Source organism: Eubalaena glacialis, chromosome 2, assembly GCF_028564815.1.
Source record: "Eubalaena glacialis isolate mEubGla1 chromosome 2, mEubGla1.1.hap2.+ XY, whole genome shotgun sequence".
Taxonomy (NCBI): Eukaryota; Metazoa; Chordata; class Mammalia; order Artiodactyla; family Balaenidae; genus Eubalaena; species Eubalaena glacialis.
This window is the reverse complement of record NC_083717.1, coordinates 170,409,646-170,432,357: the sequence shown is the minus strand read 5'-3', so window position 1 is coordinate 170,432,357 and position 22,712 is coordinate 170,409,646. Positions and strand designations below refer to the sequence as shown.

Sequence of the window (22,712 nt, the reverse complement as noted above, 5' to 3'; positions counted from 1 at the left end):
TGGAAAAAGGACTGATTCAAGGCCTGGGGCAGAAAAAGTACTAAATTAGCCTTGAACATCTTGTCACACCAGAAGTCAAGTGATCTTGGATGCGGAGTGCTTCTGCTGCTGTTCAAACTAGTGTGTGTGGTTTGGAAAAATTCAAAGAACTGTACACTGAGTGCATGCACCTTTCTCTAGGTGTGCTATGCTGCTATTAAAAGTTCGTTTCTACATCATGGAAGATTTCAAACGTATACAAGAATAGAGAGAATAATATAATAAATATCCATTTCCCCATTATCTAGCCTCAACAGTGATCAAAACTCACAGCTATTCTTGTTTCATCTACAGTATATTCCACCCACCTCCCTCTCCCCAATATTTTGAAGCAGATTTCATTTATCCTATCACTTCATCAAAGACTATGTTTAATCCATAATCTATGTAAAAGACAATCTATCTAAAACACCTACGTATATAAAAACATACATACATAATACACATAAGGAGTGTTCTGAAGGTAACTTACTAAGGATCACACAATACCTCCCCCCCTGGAGAGTGTTTTGGAGGTGGAGTGTGGAGAAAGAAGACAGCGTGTAAAAATTTTTGAGTGTGAATGTTTTCACAGCGTCCAATAATTCTCCATTCGTCAGTCTCACGATTTCCCACTCTTTTATTTAACGTTGCCGCCCCCGGAAGGCTTTCGTATTTGGGACCCCACAAGGAAAATGAGATTAAGTGTAGAATAAAATAAAGAGACGTAAAAGGCATCTCAACTTCGTTAGTATTTTGCCTAGAGAACGCTCTATCGTGTCAGTGGAAGAGTGATGCATTTGCTTTTTCTTAACTGAAGCGCTTATCCCGTGATAACTCCGGTTAGAAGAGAACCGAATTGTAGTCTTGTTCAAAGAACTACAAATCCCAGAAGGCCAGTCGGCTGGGGGCGCCTGCGCACCGCTCGCTCCTTCCTTTCCCCAACTCTCTGCCGGGAAAGACCCGCCCCGCGGTGCTGTCGCTCGCGCTGGAAGAAGCGGAAGAAGATGGCGCTCACCAGGTGGGTTGTTGATTTGGGTGCTCGATACGGAAGGGTCTGGGAGTACCCACCTTTTTCATTTCTCTGCCCACACTCTCCGGGCAGTAACCCGGCCCGGGCCACAGAGCGACACAGGCCGAGGCCACGGCTAGGCCCTCTCGCAGGCCGCCGGTGCGACTAGGCCTCGCCGAAGCTGGGGTCTTTCCTGAGCGGCTTCCCGGGTTGAGTTCGCCCCCTCACTAGGACCGAAAGCCGCGGCGTGGCGAATAGTTCTCTGGCTTAAGATGCCGAGGAGTCGCATGTGTTTTCGCTTAAGCATCTTGGGGGTGTGGAGAGAGCTCCCTCGGGTCCGCGGCTCGGGTGGGCGCCATGGGGGTGTGGAGGGCAGTGGCTTATTTGTCTTGGCAGAGTGAAGTGGGTGGGAGGCGACCGCTTGGCTTACGGCCGTTCGCCTGCCGAAGTCTCTCTCCTGTCTCTGTCCCGAAACAAGGATTCCTGGGAAAAAAGGGGGGGGGGGCGCGGCACTGAACGGAGATTTAAAATCAGCCACAGTAGTGGTCGCTGTCTACTAATTCGCGCCGCTGCTCTGCACTTTAACTTTGGGCCTTAGGATTTCTTCCTGTAGATGGAACCACTTCGGATTTTTGCTGTCCCGGTTGCCTTGGCAACCGCAAGTAAAGTGGTCCCCGCCTTTTAAGAGAAAGATGCTTAAGGGGGAGATTCCAAGGAGTTACGTAACTCCTATTAGTTGTCGACCTTGCTGCCCCATCTAAATAGAAAAACTTTCCATGCGAACGAACGCAACAGGAAAAGTTGAGTGTCACAGAGGGTAAAGAAAGTAATCATGTTAGTACATACGCTTGAGTTCCCTAAACACCCTTCATTCTCCTCACATACGTTTTTCCTGGCTGATGACAGTTATGAATCCTAAACATATTTGAGTCAGAAAATTCTTTTGGGAATTACTTTTGGGTGCCTTGCTCTATCCTAGGGCTTGTGTGTATACAGAAGGAAATCTGACAGTCTTTGACTGCAGTGAAGATGGGGTACAAGGCATACAGATATGAAACAAAGAACAGCACAGAATGCTTATTGTGTAGTACTAACCTTAAGTGCAAAAAGAATTAGATGGAATGAGCTGAATGAAATGGAGCGTTTTCTTTAGTAAATGTTGCAGGCAGCAAACATTTGATTGAGTGCTCTCCAGATGGGAGAAGTGTGACAAAGACTAGTCAAGTTATGAGGAAAGGCTTTGTGGAAAAGATGGAATTTGAAAAGGACACAAAGGAAAAATATCAGAGATATTGTGGGTATTGTGTGCTTAAAACTGCAGTGGCAGGGACTTCCCTGGTGGTCCAGTGGTTAACACTCAGCGCTTCCAGTGCAGGGGACGCGGGTTCGATCCCTGGTTGGGGGAACTGCGTGGCGTGGCCAAAAAATTATTATTTTTTTTCCTTAAAATTGCAGGGGCGGAGTGCCGTCTTTAAATAGCTTGACTTACATAGCTTTCTGATTTTGTTGAGTTTTAGCTGATTTGGTTTCTGGAGATGGTCTCAAGTTTCCAGGTGAACTGTTCTCTCTGAAATCTACCAGGGATTCTTAACAGCAGGGACGGGACATGCTGATGTGTTACAATCCTGGTGTTACTAACTAAAGATTTAAAGTCATACTGATTTAACTTTCTAAACTCGTGTATTTAAGGTTATGTATCTAATAATATCACTTGCATTTAATATGCTTTCTTTAGTAAAGGGGAAAGGATAGACTAAGATGTCTCCACAGTGGCACTATTGACTTTTTGGACTGGATAATTCATTCTTGTATGGGACTGTCCTGCACATATTAAGATGTGTAGCAGCATCTTTGGCCTCTACCCACTAGATGCCAGTGGAACCTCCAAACCCCTTTCTACCCCCTACCTCTCAAGTTCTAACAATCAAGATGTCTCCAGACATTGTCAGATGTCTATGTTGTAGATATTTTGCTCCCAGTTGAGAAACACTGAGGTAGACTTTTTGCTGGCTTATGCAGCCCACCCCCACCATTCCTCATGGGAATATCATCCTTTACAGGGAGCAACAAAATTAAGACCCCCTGGAAGGCCAGGGTGTGTTCTCATCATAATCCAGGCCAGATTTCCTGTTTACTGGTTTGTCCAAACTCTGCCTTTTGATCATTTTACTGACTGGTTCTTCCAACAGAAGGTAAAGACAAGAGAAATGAAACATAAGTAAATATTTTGGCTTCTTTGTTACTGTCTTTGTATCCCTCCTATGTATTGGGTATACATGGTTTACTGAAAACAACTGTGGTATAAGCCCAAAACGTTTGACTCCATTCATCCAGTTAGTAAATCGCATGTGTTGAAAGTCTACCATGTGTCAGGCTAGGGTTGGTTTTACAGTATTGAATCAGTCAGGCAAACTTCTTATCCTCACAGAACTTACATTCTAGGGAAGACAGACTGCAGGAGTAAACAAATCAGTAATGCAAGTTCAGGTAGTAAGTACTAAGAATAAAATACAAATAAAGGGATAGAGAGTGACTCAAAGTGTGGGGTGGAATGCTGTTTTGGACAAGGTGGTCTTGTAACAGCTGTTGAGAGATGTAATTGAGCAGGGACATGAATACTAAGAAGCAAGCACTAAAAAATCTGGGGAAGAGTTTTCTTAATAAGTAAATAGAATACTTTATGGCAGTGGGAAAGCAAATGTAAAGATCCTGAGATGGCTTGTTTAAAGGAACAAGTGACATAAAAATGAGTGCAAAGGGAAGAGTGAATATATTTCTCTTGCCAACATTGAAGTAGGCCCTGCTGTGAGCTAGCTAGACAATGCGTGGAGAGTTAGGAATAAAAGAAACAGAAGGCGTGATTCCTGCCCTCAAGTTGCCTACAGTCTAATGAGAGAAAGAAAGGTAAATAAATAGATGATAGCAATAAATAAGGTAGATGTTGTAATAATGATACATAGAGGGTCTTGTGAGAGCATGGGTGGTTAGTTTGGGCAACTAACCCAAACTGGGGGAATTGGAGAACAGCTCCAAATAATCAAATATTTATGGAACACATATTGAATGGTATTTAGACACCATGCCAAGTGGTTCATGGGTACTGTCATTTAATACTTACTACAGCTCTGTGAGATAGGTAATCTTTTGGTCTGTCATTACAAATGAGAAAACTGAGGTTCAGAGAGGTAAACAACTAATCCAGGTTGGTGAGTGGCATGGGTAGGATTTGAACTCAGTTCTTAGCCATCACATTACCTGACCCGCCAGACTGGATTAGAGCCCGCTGACATACGCTGTCATAACACTTTGTACTTTTTCTTATCACTTAGTAAGTGGATTACTGTGGATTTGTGTGATTTTGATTGTCTCTCTCGCCTGCAAGACTCAGCTGTCTTTTTCTGTTCATCATCTCATTGCCTACCTAACACAGTGCCTGCACCCCAGCAACCACTAAATATTTTTGAATAAATAATCTCTACTGCTTATTCACATATTCTTACTAGTCAAGAATCACAAAGGAACCTTAACTTTTCCATTAAATATATTATTCATATACTGGAATCCTTTTGTGGTACTTTGGGATATCTCTATAATAACATTTATCATACTTAAAAGTTAAGAATGGTTTAGTAGAAAGGCTGCTTTGATTAAAGAGTACCAAATTACATCTTTAGAATTTCTGCTTTGAATCTTTGAACTCTTAAGTTTTAAATTGCATTCTAAACTATATACCTTGGGAAAACACACTTAAATATGCAACTCGTGTTTTCTTTTTTTATCCACCTCTTTGTTATACATTCAGTACTAATATTTATTTTTTTGTATTGATGCTAAAATAGTTAAAAGTAGGAAGCATAAGAGTAAAATAGTTAAAAATAAGGAGTAAAAGAATAGTAAAGACACTAAGAAAACCATATACTAGAGAGTTGACCCCTTGGTAATTGAGAAAATTTACTTGCTTATTATAAGAAAAGAAAGGTGGAAGCATAAAAACTCAATGGTTTATTATGTGAAATATCTGTTAATTTTTTATTCTGGGCACCAGTTGCCTGCATCCTGGTCAGGTGTTTTTACTGTATGTCTCTTAGTACTTATTGCTTTCCAGGCATAATAAAATGACTGATAATCCTGCCATAAATCATTGGAAAGTTTGCTCTTTTGCTCAAAGGAAAAAGTATTACAGGAAAATAGTGTCTGATGGCCAAATTGCAATAATCAAATATAAGAGTTTTAAAAATTCTGACTTTTATTATCTTTGCTTATAGCTTTTTACCTGCACCTACTCAGCTATCTCAGGACCAGCTTGAGGCTGAAGAAAAAGCAAGATCGCAGAGATCACGACAGACCTCACTGGTCTCCTCCCGAAGAGAACCTCCCCCATACGGGTACCGGAAAGGCTGGATACCTCGGTTATTAGAGGTAAATAATTGTGCTGAAAATTATTATAGCACCTTTGTAAAGTAAGTTTAAACCCTAGAACTTGTGCATATGAATGTCAGTATGATAGAAATTCTGGTTGTGAGCTCTCAAGACATGTACTTCCCTCAGAAGATTGAGCTTTTTCTTCTTGCTTATTCTCACTGCTTTATGATCACTGGAGAAGTGTACAATTTATGTCTATTCTTATGTCAAACTGTTACTCATGTACAGAAGAAACTAACAAACCCTTTATGTTTGGGGGGGATTATAGTATTTGGAAAATAATGGGAAAGTAAGAGGAAAAAGATGAAAGAATGGTTTCATGTTCAGGTGCCTTTCCCTCCCTCTCCCCTTCATGCACAATGCCGCATCACCCTGAAGAAACAACTTTCCTCCAGGGAAAACTCCAGCAGCATTTCCTTTTCTGATTTCTTTCCTGTTGGTATAGTGGATAGAACACTGACAAGGAGTTTTTTTTAATTAATTGTTTTGCATTATAGCTGTGTTCCTTACTCTTTGTGTGACCCTGGACAGATCCTAAGCTCTCTTCATCTGTGTTCTTATCTTCAACTTGAGAATGTTAATATATCCTAACATACAGATTAGATAAATTTGGGGGAAGGTATACGAGACAGAGTTTGTTGGTTGATTCGGAGGCAGTGAGGGAGAAGGAGGAATCTGAAATGATCTTTTTATATCTCTAGCTTGTTCCCAAAGAACAAACTTTTTTGGCAACACCTATTCTCCTAATTACTCAGGATCTTGTGCATCAGTTCAATGCGTATTCCTTTCCCTAATTCCAGGGCATACTGCCCATGCTTGATCACCTTTTTTTTTAATCTAGAGAGAAACGCAAACATTTGAGACTTTCCTCCTCAAAGCCGCTTCCTGTCCTCCATCTCCGTGTATTCATTCTGACTCCTGCAAATTTTCCTCCTCCAATTCCCAAGGGATATACCTGCCCTATTAAAAACCTCTGTGCCTATTCATGTTTGTACCCAGTTATTTTCATTTTATCACTTTGTCATGTTCTGTCTTTATATGGTTATAATTTTACTTTACAAATGGGAAGGGCCCAGTGTCCTTAGCTTTTTTTCATATGCCTCCAAGTGGTGATCATAGTGAACTAAGTATTCAGTGGATTGAAATATGTTGCTTAGCACCTATAAAAAGGCAACTGTATTCTCAGCCTCTCTCATGTTTGTCATTACCCCTGCCCTACCAAACTCTTTGTACAGCCTAGAAGAGGAACACTCAACTAAAGAGATCATGTCTTCTCCTAACATATTCCCTGGTGATTTTTTTGTTTCTTTGGTTGATTTTTGTTCAGCTGTCCTCTGGTCCTTATTAATTCTAGTGTGTGAAAGCCAGTCTTACCACACTTATGATGGGATTTTTTTTGTTGTTGCTTTTGTTTTCACTGATAATGTAATTTGTGAGAAGCAGAGCAAAATAAAAGATATTAAGGAAGCTGTGATGCTGTCTTATCTGTGGCAAAAAGACAGAACTTGTCATTATCTAACAGAAGGCTTGAGTGTTTCTTTTTAGGGATTACAGATGCTCTACTTTTGGCCTCTCGATAGATTAGGGTGGGATGGCAGGCATCATTTTACCTACAGTAGAAATCTCATCCTTACTTGCATTTCAGCATCAGGACATTCAGATACTGTTAGCTTTTAAAATCTTACTTGACTATCAAAAGTGTCATATATCCTGGTGGAGCAGAACAGTTTATTTGAAAATCAAACCAAAAGGGCCAGCTAATAGAAATACTGTGAATGCTTCTTGAGGAGAGTGAAAGTTCTGTGGAAGAAAGCATTTTGTTCTAGTTTTTAAAATAAAAGCTATGATTTTTCTGGCAAGCTTTATGACCACGTAATGCCACATCTACAGTCCTGAAGTGCTTATTATAGTTGCAGAACTCTAGTAAATCTGAGCCCATGTCAGATTGATGGCCTGGGTACAGGTAGGACCTTTCTTGGGAATACCTTAACTATTTTCTGCCTAATTTACAAGAAAATGTCTCCTTTAGCTTTATCGTTTGTTTTAAAAAATGTCAAACCTTTCTTTAGTAAGTAAGCATGTTGTACCTAGAAAATCATATATCCAGGATCTAATGGAATATTTCTTGAAGGAGGAGATCATATAAAAGTGGCTATTTTCATAATTTTTTTTCCATCAAACCCCCTCTAAATGATTAATATTAATATGTTTTTTCTCTCATTTCTTAGTGAAATGATTTGCCTTTTTTTGAGCCAGGGTATTTCAGTTTAGTAAAAAATTTAAAGACTTTTGGAGTCAAAAGATCTGGGTTCAGATCCTCGTAGCTATCCATGAGACCTTGGAAAAATCACTTTTAACTTTTCTAAACTTGAATTTTTTCCATATGAAAATATGAGGTGTTGAAGAACTACAAGAATTAAATGAGAATATATGTGTGGATTATATTTTGTAAATTATAATAAGGTACTAAGCAAGTATTATTAAATTTAACAAAACTATTTAAATTATATTTAATATTCATATGTTAATTTGATGATATACGTTTTTGTAATATTAAACTTCATTGACAGACTTAGCTTGTTCTACTTTAGAGGTCTTAATTCTCTCTTCTAAGTAATTGTATAATCTTCGTTAGAAATGTGGTAAACTCATTTCTGCGTCCTTCCTACTTATTTGCTTCTCGTGGAACACTGAATAAATAGTATGTTGTTAAAATCTGAAGAAGAAATATAATTCTTTACTTTTTTTTTTTTTTTTTGGCTGTACCGCTCAGCTTGCGGGATCTCAGTTCCCCGACCAGGGATTGAACCTGGGCCACAGTGGTGAAAGCCCGGAATCCTAACCACTAGGCCACCAGGGAACTCCCTAATACTTTACATTTTTGCTCTAACTATAGCATGACCTGTCCTTCACTAAGAAAATTATGTATGAAAAATCTTTTCCTTATGCTAAACATTTTGTTTAATTTCTTCCTGTCATGTACATAAAATCCACATCCTTGCCATGGTCTAGAAGCCCTTTCGTGATCTGGTGTTTGTCCACCCATGCAGACTTATCACCTATATGTCTGCTCCTCTGCCCTCAATAAGCTACAGCCCCAATGGACACTCATTTCCTAGAACATGCCAAGCTCGTTCTTGCAGCAGGGCCTTCACACTTGCTGTATAATCTGCCTAGAAAATGCTTCCTTCAGATCTTCCCATGACTGATTTCTCATCATTCAGGCTTTAGCTCATGTTACCTCTTCACAAAGGTTATCCCAACCACACTATCAAAAATAGCCCCTCTTGGGACTTCCCTGGTGGCGCAGTGGTTAAGAATCCGCCTGCCAATGCAGGGGACACGGGTTCGAGCCCTGGTCCGGGAAGATCCCACACGCCGCAGAGCAACTAAGCCTGTGCGCCACAACTACTGAGCCTGCATTCTAGAGCCCGCGAGCCACAACTACTGAAGCCCGCGCACCTAGAGCCTGTGCTCAGCAGCAAGAGAAGCCACCACAATGAGAAGCCCGCGCACCGCAAGGAAGAGTAGCCCGTGTTCACTGCAACTAGAGAAAGCCCGCGCGCAGCAAGAAAGACCCAATGCAGCCAAAAACAAATTAATAAATAAATTCATTTAAAAAATGATAATAATAAAGAAAATAGCCCCTCTTCCCAGTCCCTTTATTGCTTTCAAGGCATTTAGCACAAGCCAAAAATTATGCTTTTTATATCTTTGCCCACTAAAATGTACACTCCACAAGGTCAGAGACCTCTGTTTTGTTTACTGCCATTTCTGTAACATCTAGCATAATAAGGGTTCAATGGTTATTTGTTGAATGAGTGAATATATCTTAAATCTCAAACTACTATTAAATATTCTTTTTATTTCTTTTTAATATATAGGATTTTGGAGATGGAGGTGCTTTTCCAGAGATCCACGTGGCCCAGTATCCCCTGGATATGGGACGAAAGAAAAAAATGTCAAATGCACTGGCCATTCAGGTGGATGCTGAAGGAAAAATTAAGTATGATGCAATTGCTCGACAGGGACAGTCAAAAGACAAGGTAACCCTCTCATTGATTTTTTTTCCCCATTAATAAATATTTTGTGAGGAGTTTTTTTAATTGTATGAAAAATGATAAATCTGGCCATTTAGTTTATGTTAAAAGTAACAGTGAAGTATACTTAGGCTAACTGAAGATGACTTCATAACAATATGAACAATATAATATGACTTCATAACAGCAATGACTTTTTCCTTTAAAATTCCCCAAATTGATGATAGGTTATGTATACTTAAGGGTTTTTATGTATTTGTTTTACATTTTAAAAACAGTTCTTTTTTTTCCCTTCTAGTTTTATTGAGATATAATTGACATACAGCACTGTATATTAAAAACAATTCTTTTATAGTACTAACTTTTTTAAAGGCTAGCAAATTTTTAAAAATCTACAATCCTAGCACCCTAAAAAAATTAAATTTAGTTTTGTCTATAGTCTTCTATTTCTCTTCCATGTACTTAAAGAGTACATAGATACTTAATTATTTTAATGGTTCATTTGAATAGAATTAATCACATAGACTTCTTTCTCCCTTGATTAAGTACAAAACTGGCACTTGCTACTTTTAGGATGGCCCTGCTTACAAAATAATCCAAAGACCAAAAATGAAGTTTACTTAAAATAATCTCATCACAGAGCAGCCACACTCAGAGCCAAGGAACTGTTTTTAAGACCTAGTTTTCTTTTTTTAATAAATAAATACTCCAAGTAGAGGTAAAAGGGCTCTTTAGAATTGAAGATATTGGGGAAAGTACTTGAGAACCTTCACTACCTGTCCTTTGCTTCTCTCTCTCCCAAACATTTTCATTTTACCCTGTAAGACAGCACTAATGATAAACCATCCTTTGCTCCTCCATCATGGCTGCTAGTTTTGGGGGAAAACAATTATGCAGTCATGCAAATTTGTATCTCAGGTTTCAGCAGAGCTGTCTTGATGTTCCTCCAAGCTTAACTCCTACTCCTCTCCACTCCCTCTCAGTTTAACAGGTGACTCCCCATCTGTTTGCGGATAAGACTACTGGAAGAAAATTGTTGGCTTTCTTTATCCTGCACGTGTCTTTTTGTCTTGACTATTCCTTTTGCCTCTATAACAAATCTCTTCTCCTATCTAAACCTAATCTTGTCAAGTGTATTGTAGTGTATCCTGGATCTTGTCCCTTCCCCTTTTCTTTGTAACCTCACCTTTACATGTATTCCCACTTTACATATATACACACACACATATACACTCAAACATACACATCTTTTTTTTACATGAATGAGATTTTAATTCTCATAACTCCTATAGACACTTTTTTTTTTTACTTAAGATGTTTTGAAGATTTTCATTAAGAAAAATCTATATAGATATTCTAAGCATTAGTGGTTTCCAGTTTTTTAGTTTTGCACACAGTGCTGTATTCAAGATCCATATATAAACATCTTTTTGCACATGAGTATTTGTGTAAAATAAATTCTTAGTAGTGTATACATTGGGTCAAAGGATATTGACATTTCAAATGTGGCACATAATGCCAGTATGTTCTCTAAAAAGCCTTTGCTTAACAATCATTCCATTCTTTTGTGTTTCCCTCAGACCCTCCATCTGTTAGTCACCATGATTTATCTTATTTCCTTAACATTTCTCTGGTATAGTCCCTTCTCTGCTACTTAGTTCAGACCCTTATTTTTTCTTGCTTAATTTACTGCAGTAGAGTCTGAACCCATCTCCTTGGCATTTGTCTTGCCTGCCTGAAAAAACAGTCATTCACGTTTTTCTGTTTCTCTCCCTCTCTCCCCCACATAAACACACACAAGCATGCACACTTAAAATCTTTCCATAGCCTTCAGGATAAGAACCAGCCAAGCACCTTATGGCACAATGACCCCTTGCTTACCTTTCTAGCCTAGCATCAACTTTCATGACCAGAATACTGAAATCCAAAAATAAAGAGTCCAGTTTTAGCCATTCTATTTATTTTCAATACAAAATAATCACCATAACAGGTGGTGGTTAAAGAAGAAGAAACTTTCAGGCATTCCCTATGAATGTCTGCTATGAGGAACTTCTTGCAGCTCCCCTATTATGGCATGTTCTTTCTTACCTTGGGAGCTTCCTCTGGGTGCCCTCCTATGCTGGGGAAAGCTGTCTCCCTATTCTTTTTTCTGGCTAAATTCTATTGCTTTCAAGTCACAACTCGCTCTTCACTATTCCAGGATACTCTCCCTGATCCTCCCTAGCTAGATTGGGTGTCCTTCCTCCCTATTCCCTGTGTTTACTGTAAAGTAGCAGTTGTAATTATCCATTTTGTTGCACTTATCCTTTTGTTGTAGTTATCCATTCACGAATAATGTTCTATGTCATTTGACTAAAAGCTCCTTGAGTACAGAGATTATATCTTTTCATTTTCCTCTTTGGCACCTAACTTAGTGCCTGACAGCTTGACACACAGGCATTCAGAAGTGTTTGTTGGAGGTATTATAGCAATATTTATTGAATAACAGAAAAAAACTTCTCCTGAAGCCACTAAGGAAGCACGGTCCACTCCTGCAAAAGGAAAAATAAGTCCCTATACATGCAGGGCGTATACTGGAAATTTACCCTGGGCCATGAAGGCCTTCATTCACCTTTGTTTTGGTGCACCTCTCCTTCTCTGGAATAATAACTATGCTTTATTGGTATGTGCTACCTCTCCTCTCATTTATTAGGAAAAAGCAGCATTTTAGGACAATAATTTGACATTGACAGGATGTGTAATTTTGAATGAAATACAGTTTTAGCCCATTTTACATGTATATTGGTGATTCTTTTGTATTGAAAGTAGAGTAGAAATGTTAAAACTGAACTGTTTATTTTTAGATTTCAGTATTCTGGCCAAATAAGATCTCCAAAGTATTGTTCGTTACACAGTAAAAGCCTTACATGTTTGCCTAGAAATCAGCCACTGGAAATGAATCCTAGACTAGTAGTTTATAGGGGTACCACTCTCAGGTTCATACTAACCCTGACTGTAATGGTGAAGCTGTACATGTGTGGGGTGGGGGTGTATAGGAAATCTCTCTACATCCTGTTAATTTTGCTGTGAACCGAAAACTGCTCTGAAAACTGCTCCTAAGACTGCTTAAAAAAAATCATAATAAGTAACCACAGTGAAGATTAAAAAAAAAAAAAAGAATAGGGCACTCAATGAGTTGAGAAGAAAGATACTGAATAGAGTGACTACCTGGAGTATTCTAACATTGTTTATGATGGATGTATTTCCTTGCTGGACTTTATACCCTGGAATATACATTTGAATTCCTTATACAAATTTAATTAATATGTTATTTTAAAAAGTGGATGTATTAATGCATGAAGTTTTAGACTGCATGTAATAATTCAACATTAACTATGCATTGGCATTTGGAGGAGGGGAATACTTCTTGATTGTTTGAGACTGTCTTGAGCATTGTATTATGTTTAACATAACTGGCGCTACCTATTAAATGCCAGTAGTGCCCCCTCCTGCACCCCCGCCATTGTCTTAAACAGAAACATCTCACATGTTTTCAAAGGCCCTGGGAGGGGAGTTGGAGGCGTTAGCATTGCCCTGTGTTAAAACCACTGATTTTCCTGTTTTAGAAGTAGGAATTGGCTACTAAATGCACAAAATGAGATTTTTAAAAAATTCGTTGTCATTCAGAATGCTGATATGCAGGGTCCTTGACATAGGATGAAAATGGCTTATTGAATTTGCGCTATACTGCAGTGGTTTCTGATTTGTATCAGAGGGATCTGGCATTCTTCAGAAACCAGGGACTTCTCACTGAAATATTAATAATGAAAGAGCAAGAACGGAAAATGCTAGCTGTAGGTATAAGAGGTGAACAAGGCAAGGTTCCAAGGGATAATATTCTAGGGCAAGTCTAAGGCCATTGATCTCTCTAAATGTAAAGTAAATACTGTGTACAAGACTTAATAGTAATATAAACTTGGGAAGGAGAAAAAAAAATTTAAGTAAATCTCAATAGAACTGAATCCTTTTTTATTTTTTATTTTTTTCCAAATTGTGACTTCAGTCATAAATCTTGAAATAAAAAGCCTGGTGTTTACATTTTTCCTTCTGAAATCATTAAATAGGAAATGTTACATACATGATATTGCCTAAAAGAATGCCTTCAACCCCTCAACCCCCCCCCAAAAAAACTCCAAACAACCTTAACCCCAAGATAAATTGTATGTTATTACCTTGGTCATATGATTTCACAAACTATGTCTATAAAGACAGTGTTTTCTTTCTACCTCTGAAATGGTAGCTATGCTGACAAGCTTATCCTTTTAGTCAATCCAATCCTCTGCCAGTTTTCAGTAACAAAAAACTTCTGTTTCATAGATGAGTTATTACTTTATCTTGTTCACAAAACTCATTTGTGCTCCTGATACCTTCGAAAGTATATTGTAATTTTTCGGATAATCCTCCCCAGCCCCTTTGCCCCCTGAGATATACTGAGTTTCTTCAGCACATTTGGTTCTCAGGCAATAAAAATTTGGGGTATTATAGTTAATACCATGGAGGAATCTTGCTCTTCAGATGTCCTTCACTCAGCTTTGTGAAATGCTAGAATCTTATTGATGCTCATTTAAAGGGTTATTAACTTTGGAATACCCAAATAAGAAGCAGCAAATGGCTCTTGTATGCTAAATTAGTATTGAGACTTTATATCGAGCGTATACGACTACCAGGGAGTAGAATCCCTTCCTGTAGCAATTACTGTGTAAAAGTAATTAACTCTTCATAGTCTTGGTATTATTTTCTAGAGATTGTTATATAACTTTTAATTCTTATGATATAGATTTTTTCCATCCTGAAAAGAAGTAAGACTTTTTTTTTTTAATTTATTTTTATTGTTGGTTGTGTTGGGTCTTTGTTGCTGCGCGCGGGCTTTCTCTAGTTGCGGCGAGTAGGGGCTGCTCTTCGTTGCGGTGCGCGGGCTTCTCATTGCCGTGGCTACTCTTGTTGCGGAGCACGGGCTCTAGGCACGCGGGCTTCAGTAGTTGCGGCACGTGGGCTCAGTAGTTGTGGCGCACGGGCTTAGTTGCTCCACGGCATGTGGGATCTTCCCTGACCAGGGCTCGAACCCGTGTCCCCTGCATTGGCAGGCGGATTCTTAACCACTGCGCCACCAGGGAAGCCCAAGAAGTAAGACTTTGGAGGTCAGCTACGAGCTGTGTGATTTTAATGCACTGAGCCTTGCTTTTCTCACTGGAGTGCGCTTTAGGGTCCCTTCCAAAATGAACACTCTGAGAGGATGGTGACACTAGTAGCTCCCATATCAATAGACATGTTTTGTGGTAAATTATCTACATTTCTTACCTGATCCCTTTTCTTATTCCTGAGAAAAACAAGCTGGAGATTTCAGTCTATAGTCATGATACAGTTTTTCCAGGAAATCAACAGCTTATATAGAACATTCTGCAGGCCCAAAATATATGTACCTTTAGCATAGAATAGAGCGTCTCTGAAAGTCATACATTCAATCATTTGTACAAAAACTATTGACTGAATGCCTCCTGTGGACCAGGCATTGTTATAAGCACTGGAGACACTTAAATGAATAAGAGATTCCTCATCAATAGTATAGGTATAATCATTGTGCACACCTCATAGGGTTGATGCGAAAGTTAGGTTAGTTTATATATATAAAGCAAAAGAACAGTGGCACAAAGTAAGTGCTTAATAAATGTTACCTATTATAATTGTTATTACTTTAATGGGGAAGACAGGTAAAGATTTAAAATAGATAATAATTTCATACTGTGAGCAGTGCTTTGAAGAGAGTATACAGAGTTCTGTGACACTGAATGATTGGGTAGGGAGGGGTTGCCCCTTTAGTGAGGGTAGTCATAGGAGGCCTCACCCTTGCATACCTGACCTTTGAACCAAGACTCAGGTTGAGAACCCAGTTGAAGAACTGGGAGCAATACTCTGTAAAGGCCCAGAACTGGGGGAAAGCAGGTTGTGTTCAAAAAACAGAAGAGTCCATGTGACTGAAGCATAATGAATGAGGGAGCGAGAGGTACAGGGGAAGATTGAAGCTGTAGGCAAAGCCAGGTCAGGTCGTATAGGCCATTAAGTTTTTTTGCTCTGTTGTTTGGAGTGAGAAATTAGCAATAGCATGCATTTCCTTTAAGCTATTTTAAGGAATGTCATGGTAGAATGCAATTATTGATATAAGACTTTGACTTATAGTAGTAAACATTTTCTTCTGCAGAAAATTTCTGAAGATCTCCAGTGCCCAGGAATTTTGTTTTCTTTCATATTTATAAGTTGTTCTTTATCTGTATGTGTGTCAAAGAATTCCCAACTCAAGCAGCAAAATCTAGAATGCTGCTTATTTGTTAAATTTCCAGTACTTCTGTTTTTCTATAAAATCTGCCATGTAAGTTATTATGGAAGTATTCGAAAGGATAGATGGACATGAAAGTCAGTAATATTCTATTTGGCAGAGGCCTACCAATCAGATCACAGTCCTAAATTTGGATAATGAGTGTAAAATAAGGTGTGTGTATAGAATTTTTTTTTTTTCAGGGAAGAAAGTGTTCTGGGTTTTTTTGACCATGGCATATGTTCATTTTCTTAGTCTATGAATAGAGTTGATGCCATAAAAGACAAACATTATAAGTAGGGCGAGGTCAATGAAATTTTTTAGGCCTCCTGAATTTGGAAATTATTCAGTAACCTGACTTACTTTCCAATGAGCTTGTAATCCAAGATAATGGTGCTATAGGCGGTTTATATCATCATTAATTTCAAATCCTAGTGAGCCTTAAAAATAGGGATCACTGATGCATAAGATTTTGTTGGCACAATTTATTTGGATACTGACTTGATTAGAAGATCTCAAATAATTTAAATGCATGAGGTCAGAGGAAAATTATTAACTTTTATAGCCAGGGCAGCAATTTGTGTATATATATTTTAAACTTCCTTGGTTTTAAAATCTAAAAGACAAAATCTGTGTCCTAAATTTATAAGTGTGCTGAGAGGACATTTTGACTTCTGAAATGACTTAATGAGGTTGCTTCTCTTCACTCTTTGCTTTTCTTAAGCCTGCTTGTGTTTGAACATTTTAGGTCATTTATAGCAAGTACACTGACCTGGTTCCCAAAGAAGTCATGAATGCAGATGACCCAGACCTGCAAAGACCTGATGAAGAAGCCATTAAAGAGGTAACTGGGAATTGATATATATAATTATTTTAGATGACTTTTTACATCTTTATTAACTTTCAAACCACTCAATGTGTTGTTTCTTATCTCAGATAACAGAAAAGACAAGGGTAGCCTTAGAAAAATCCGTATCGCAGAAGGTTGCTGCGGCCATGCCAGTCCGAGCAGCTGATAAACTGGCTCCTGCTCAGTATATCCGGTATGAATCATGCCTGGAGGTTTTAGTTTCATGTTGGAAGTGATTGGATTTGGGGGTCCTGGTATTCTTTCACTATCTTTAGTCACAATTGTAAATGCAGTTTTTTGAATAATGACTTGAAGCCTATTGACTCTTTGTGCATTCAGTTGAAAGCAGAATTTTTTAAGCTATCCACTTTTAAGATATTAGCTATTATGCTATTTTAAAAACATATTTTTTGTTTTTAGAAATTAACAATTACATAGAGTATATGATGCAAACCACAATGATTATAGTTTTCTATTTTTATATAATATATATGTATATAATATATAACAGTATATTGGAAATATTATATAGTATAATACTATTATAATTATTTAATATAATAATAGTATACTATAAATATTAATAATATATTAATATCATTTATATAATAATAGCCATCCTTATAATACTTCCAAATTTTGAGGGATTTCACTCAACTAAATCTTTATGTGGAAAGATGATTCATATATAGATATTAACGGAAAATTTAGAGCTGGTAGGACTGCTGCCATTATTCTTTCTGTTTTACAGCCTATGCTTAGTCAAAAACTACTAACTATAAGTTGCTTGCTGAGGATATTTTGAGGCATTTTTTCCTCAAATGCAGACTTACAAAATAGGTGCTATTTTCTAGACCTCTTATCTGTGAAATTGAACACTGTGGCTTCCATGGTTCAAAGTGGACTGTGATGGATTATTTGCAAATTAATACAACTGTAGTTTACATTGTGCTTATAACTCAGAATTGCTGTTAGTTCTCATATCTCCGTTGCTATCTGCTCTGCCTAAATATTGTTGCAATTTTCGATTAATACTTTGTGAGGGAAATTGACAATGTAGTCCAGTTTAGGATTGTAATAGAAGAAAAATACCTATTGAAAACTTGAACTGGATATACCTTTAGTGTCATCTACATTCTTTAGATACACACCATCTCAACAAGGAGTGGCTTTCAACTCTGGAGCTAAACAGAGAGTTATTCGAATGGTGGAAATGCAGAAAGATCCGATGGAGCCCCCAAGGTTCAAGTAAGTAGGTGGTTTCATGAGAAGGAACCACTATTCTTAAAAAAAGGTATCAAAGGAGGAAAATGTCTATCAACATGTAAATGGATAAACAGATTGTGAGACATCTATACGTGGAATACTGTTGAGCAATAAAAAGGAATAAACTTTAATACGTGCAGTAAAGTGACATGGGTGAATCTCAGAATAATTATGCTGAGTGAAAGAAGTGAGACAAAAACAAGTACATACTGTATGATTCTTTTTATATAAAACTCTAGAAAATGCAGACTAGTCTACGATGACAGGAAGTAGATCAGTGGTTGCCTGCCGGGAAGGAGGGAGTATGGATAGGCTATGAGAGGAAAAAGAGGGATAGGCAAAGGGGCATGCAGAAACTTTTGGAGGTGATGGGTATCTTCACTATTTTGATTGTGATGATGGTTTCACAGGTATTTACTTGTGTCAGAAGTTAATCAGATTGTACACTTCATGTATAGTTAATTGTACCTTAGTTGTACCTCAATAAAGCTGTTTCTTAAGAAGGCAAAAATATATTGCTCGATGAAATGATGTTAATAGTGTGGAGATGAAGTGGGTAATGATGATGAGAGAGTTGGCTGTGTTTTAATAATTGTTGAAGCTGAGTGGTTGTGATGAGAAAAACAACTTTTGAGGAAAACAACTTTTTTTTTCCTGAGTTGCTGCCTAGGCATTTTACAGTATGATAATCCTGCTCACACCTAGAGACTGGACATTTAGATTAGGACTTGTGTTTAGGATGCCGGTCATAAGTTCCCACTTTGCCTTTCCCAGGGAACCTTTTAAAATATAGTTGGCCCTTTGTATCTGCAGGTTCTGCACCCGTGATTCCAACCAACCACAGATCAAAAATATTCGGAAGGGTTTTCCCTGGTGGTCAAGTGGTTAGGACTCCGTGCTTCCACTGCAGGGGGCACGGGTTCAGTCCCTGGTCGGGGAGCTAAGATCCCACATGCCGCGTGGCATGGCCAAAAGAATAATTTTTTTTAAAAAAATCAGGAAAAAAAATTCCAGCAAGTTCTCAAAAGCAAAACTTAATTTGCCACACCTACCAGAACTATTTATATAACATTTACATTGTATTAGGTATTATACGTAATCTAGAAATGATTTAAAGTATATGGGAGGATGTGTATAGGTTATATGCAAATACTATGCCACTTTAATAAAGGACTTGAGCATTCACGGCTTTTGGTATCCTCAGGCGTCCAGGTACCAGTCCTCCTCAGATACCAAAGGGTGACTATAACCACTTAGAGTTAAGCCCCAGGAAAAGTTAGTATCCTCTGTCCCAGCTACCTTGTAAGTAATAGGAATTGCTACCCTGCTCTCTATCTCCTGCTCACATGTGGCCTAGGACAGAAGATTATCCTTCCTCCAGTTCTTTCCCCGCTCCTCACTCCTCACTTCTGGGATCTGAAAGTAATAATAAATCTTGTGACTCTACTTCCTCAGGTGGGTGTATTAAAACTGCACCTTTAATTGAAACAACCCAGTGGGTTTCACTTCCCCAAAGTGGGAGCTTGGATGCTGAGAGAGCTATCTGCGGACCCTGAGTGGGTGTCTTGTGCCCCTCATTCAGCAGGTCATAATCTGCACATTCTTAATTGAATACACCAGCTCTAGCTTCTCAACACATTGGTATATAATAGGTGGACGTTTGTTATACACTCTGTTTTTGTATCTGTTTGAAGCTTTACATAATAAAAAATGAGGAGGGGAGACGACATATTAACTAAAAAGGAAAAATCTGTATCACTCTGTGGTTGTGCTTTGGTTTATCCTTCAGGATTAATAAGAAAATTCCCCGGGGACCACCTTCTCCTCCTGCACCTGTCATGCATTCTCCTAGCCGAAAGGTAATCTTTGCTCTAGTTTAAAATCTCTTTTTGTACTCATGATTACTAATTTTATAAATAACCTCACATACAATAAAGTCTAGATGCCTATGTAGTTACATTTCACCACACTTACTGTTTCTTTAATTTGTTTTCCAAGATCAAATAGGGACCCACTCAAGATTATAACATGCAGTTCCAGAGTGCCTATGAGAATGTATGTAAAATGTTAGCTATTAGTTTTATTATTATTAACCTAACCCCTGCATTTAATGGAATGAAAAGGGTGTGGTATTTGACAAGAAGAATGTTATCATAGTTGTAGGAAGTAAGTACCTGGGATCATTAGGTCTGTGCTTGATAGTCCAAGTGGCTTTTTTTAGATATATTTTATTACCCAACTAAAAGAACAAGTTCTCATCTGAAAGAAGTCACATCAGTTTAAATATGTAAAAATACTAACCGGCATATATAACTGTCAAAAATAATTTATAGATTATTTTCCATTTTTTATATTAAAGTTATTACTAGAACCCATGATATGGGAACATAGTATATAGTGCCACCAAACAAATGGAATTAGGACCTTTGACTAAATCCATCCATATGTAGTGTATACTGAGCTGTCTTTGAAGAGAAAGATTGCACTTAGGTTTTTAGCTAGACTATAAATCTAAAAATGTGTCTTCTTCCTCTCTTTTCTCAATTCAGATGACCGTGAAGGAACAACAAGAGTGGAAGATTCCTCCCTGTATTTCAAACTGGAAAAATGCAAAGGTAATTAACTTGTCATAAAATCAGTCTCTTAGTTTTAGAACCTCCTGGAAAACACCCAGGAAGGACCTTCAGCCTGGGTACCTTTAGTTGAAACCTCAGCATCTCATTTAGCTGAAGATTTTCAAGAAGGAACACTCAACTTATGTGACTTTTCTCTTTTTATTTTAATGTAATAGAAATGTTAGTATGCCAGGCACATGAATACCATGTGGATTCTCCTAGTAAATTGTAGTTACCGGAAGCATATAGAGAAGGAATGGGTAGAATAAAGTAACATATCAATGAAAGATGGTATTCTTTAGAAAACTCAAATTTATATCTAAAATTCTTCCTGAAAGGATTTAAACCAATTTAAATAACCATATGACAAAACAGAGTAAATGTTTGGATATATTCAGTGCTTTAATTTTTAAATTATTTGTTTCTGTTTATAACAATGCAAGTATAAACTATTTAAATCCTAGATATCTCTACTAATCACCAAAGCTTCCAGGAGTCATGAAGAATCTGTAAAATAATGCGGAATAAATTTCCTAATCACTGTTTCCTCTTTTCTCCCAAATAATATTTCATGATTCTGATGTTGATGGGTGAAGAAGGCCACTTTAACCCATGGTTTAAATATAAATTATTCCTTAAAGGAAGCTAGGGAATTCCCTGGTGGTCCAGTGGATAAGACTCCGTGCTTTCACTGCCAAGGGCCCGGGTTCAATCCCTGGTCGGGGAAGTAAGATCCCACAAGCTGTGCAGCGTGTCCGAAAAAAAAAAAGAAGAAGTTATACACTCATCCTGAAACAAAAAGATTGTTGGGTGGTCTGGTTTGGATTGATTAATATGTATGTAACTATGAGGTATCTTGAGCTGACTCTGTAACACTTCCTTATATTAGGAATAAAGACCATGGACTAGAGGTCAATATTTGGGAGTCTAGTCAGAAATCTGGAAGAATAAAGCTAAGCCTGAAAGTTACATGAATGTTCAAACGTATTCCTTGAGTTGTTGAAATAGGATGCAAAATTTCAAAACACAGAATCTTAGTTGTCTAGCAAATTTTATCTTTTTTCCATTTACTAAAACTTGCAGGGTTCCGAGAATCTGACAAGTCATGAGAACAGTACAGCAGATTAAGCTACCTATAGACACTGTGATTGTAGTGATTTGTTCTACCTTTGTATGACTGTTACATTTACTTGATGAACAACTATTAACTATTTGATAGTGATTTCCTTTTATTATAACCCACAATCTTAACATGAGAATCTGTTTTCCCAGAGCTTGCACTCTGAAATCATAGTGCCCAAGTTTAAATCCTAGTTTGTCTGTTTATTAACTGTATGACCTTGGTGACATTACCTCAGTATCCTTATTTGTGAAATGGAAATAATAATGTTACCAGTCTTACAGAATTGTTGTGAAGGTTAAATGAGGCCATGGATATAAAGTGCTTAAACAATCCTCCACACAAAGCACTCATTGTTAGCAGCTGCTGCTGTTGCTTAATTGTGAAGAAAGATGTAAGGAAAAAACTTTAAATGGTTGTCAAAACGGACATATATAAACCTAGTTTTAAAGACTCTGTAGTAGCTCTTTTGTGACCAGTGTTTTCTATCTGCCTTCACGCTAGGGTTATACAATTCCATTAGATAAACGTCTGGCAGCTGATGGAAGAGGACTGCAGACAGTCCACATCAATGAAAATTTTGCAAAACTGGCCGAAGCCCTCTACATTGCTGATCGGAAGGTTGGTCTGTTATAATTAAGTTGTTTAATGCTCTTGATAATTTGTAAATCCGTTCTCAGTTACCTAAGATACTGTTATTTTAGCTACATTGCTGAGTACCTGAAGAGGCTGTCACCTGTGGATGTGTTCTAGAGATGACAGGTGCTGATTGCAGCTCTGTACCTGGTCTCAGCGTTCATAGACTCGTACACCTTCCTCACCACTGGTGATTCAGCTTCCTCACAACATTCCAGAATAATGGTTCACTAGGCTGATCTCATTTGGGGAAGATTGCCAACTGCTCTTTTTAGGTTTCATCATTTTTCTCTCTTTTAAATGTAGTGTCTCCCAAAAGGTCAGTATCAGGGAAGGGCAAATAAACATTCCGATGTGTTGAATGCTATAGAAAATGACATTCAT

The 22,712-nt window shown here is 38.0% G+C and overlaps 1 protein-coding gene across 1 annotated transcript in view; it reads left to right on the top strand.

The window, feature by feature from the left end:
* Positions 1-978: 978 nt before the first annotated feature.
* SNW1 (SNW domain containing 1) overlaps positions 979-22,712 on the top strand; it is a 36,710-nt gene continuing 14,976 nt past the window's right edge. Inside the window, exons 1-9 of the mRNA XM_061181140.1 lie at positions 979-1,039; positions 5,296-5,449; positions 9,337-9,498; positions 16,590-16,685; positions 16,778-16,884; positions 17,835-17,939; positions 19,747-19,816; positions 20,507-20,572; positions 22,197-22,313. Coding sequence (XP_061037123.1) covers positions 1,026-1,039; positions 5,296-5,449; positions 9,337-9,498; positions 16,590-16,685; positions 16,778-16,884; positions 17,835-17,939; positions 19,747-19,816; positions 20,507-20,572; positions 22,197-22,313 — 891 coding nt within the window. The 5' untranslated portion in view covers positions 979-1,025. The remainder of the gene's footprint in view (positions 1,040-5,295; positions 5,450-9,336; positions 9,499-16,589; positions 16,686-16,777; positions 16,885-17,834; positions 17,940-19,746; positions 19,817-20,506; positions 20,573-22,196; positions 22,314-22,712) is intronic.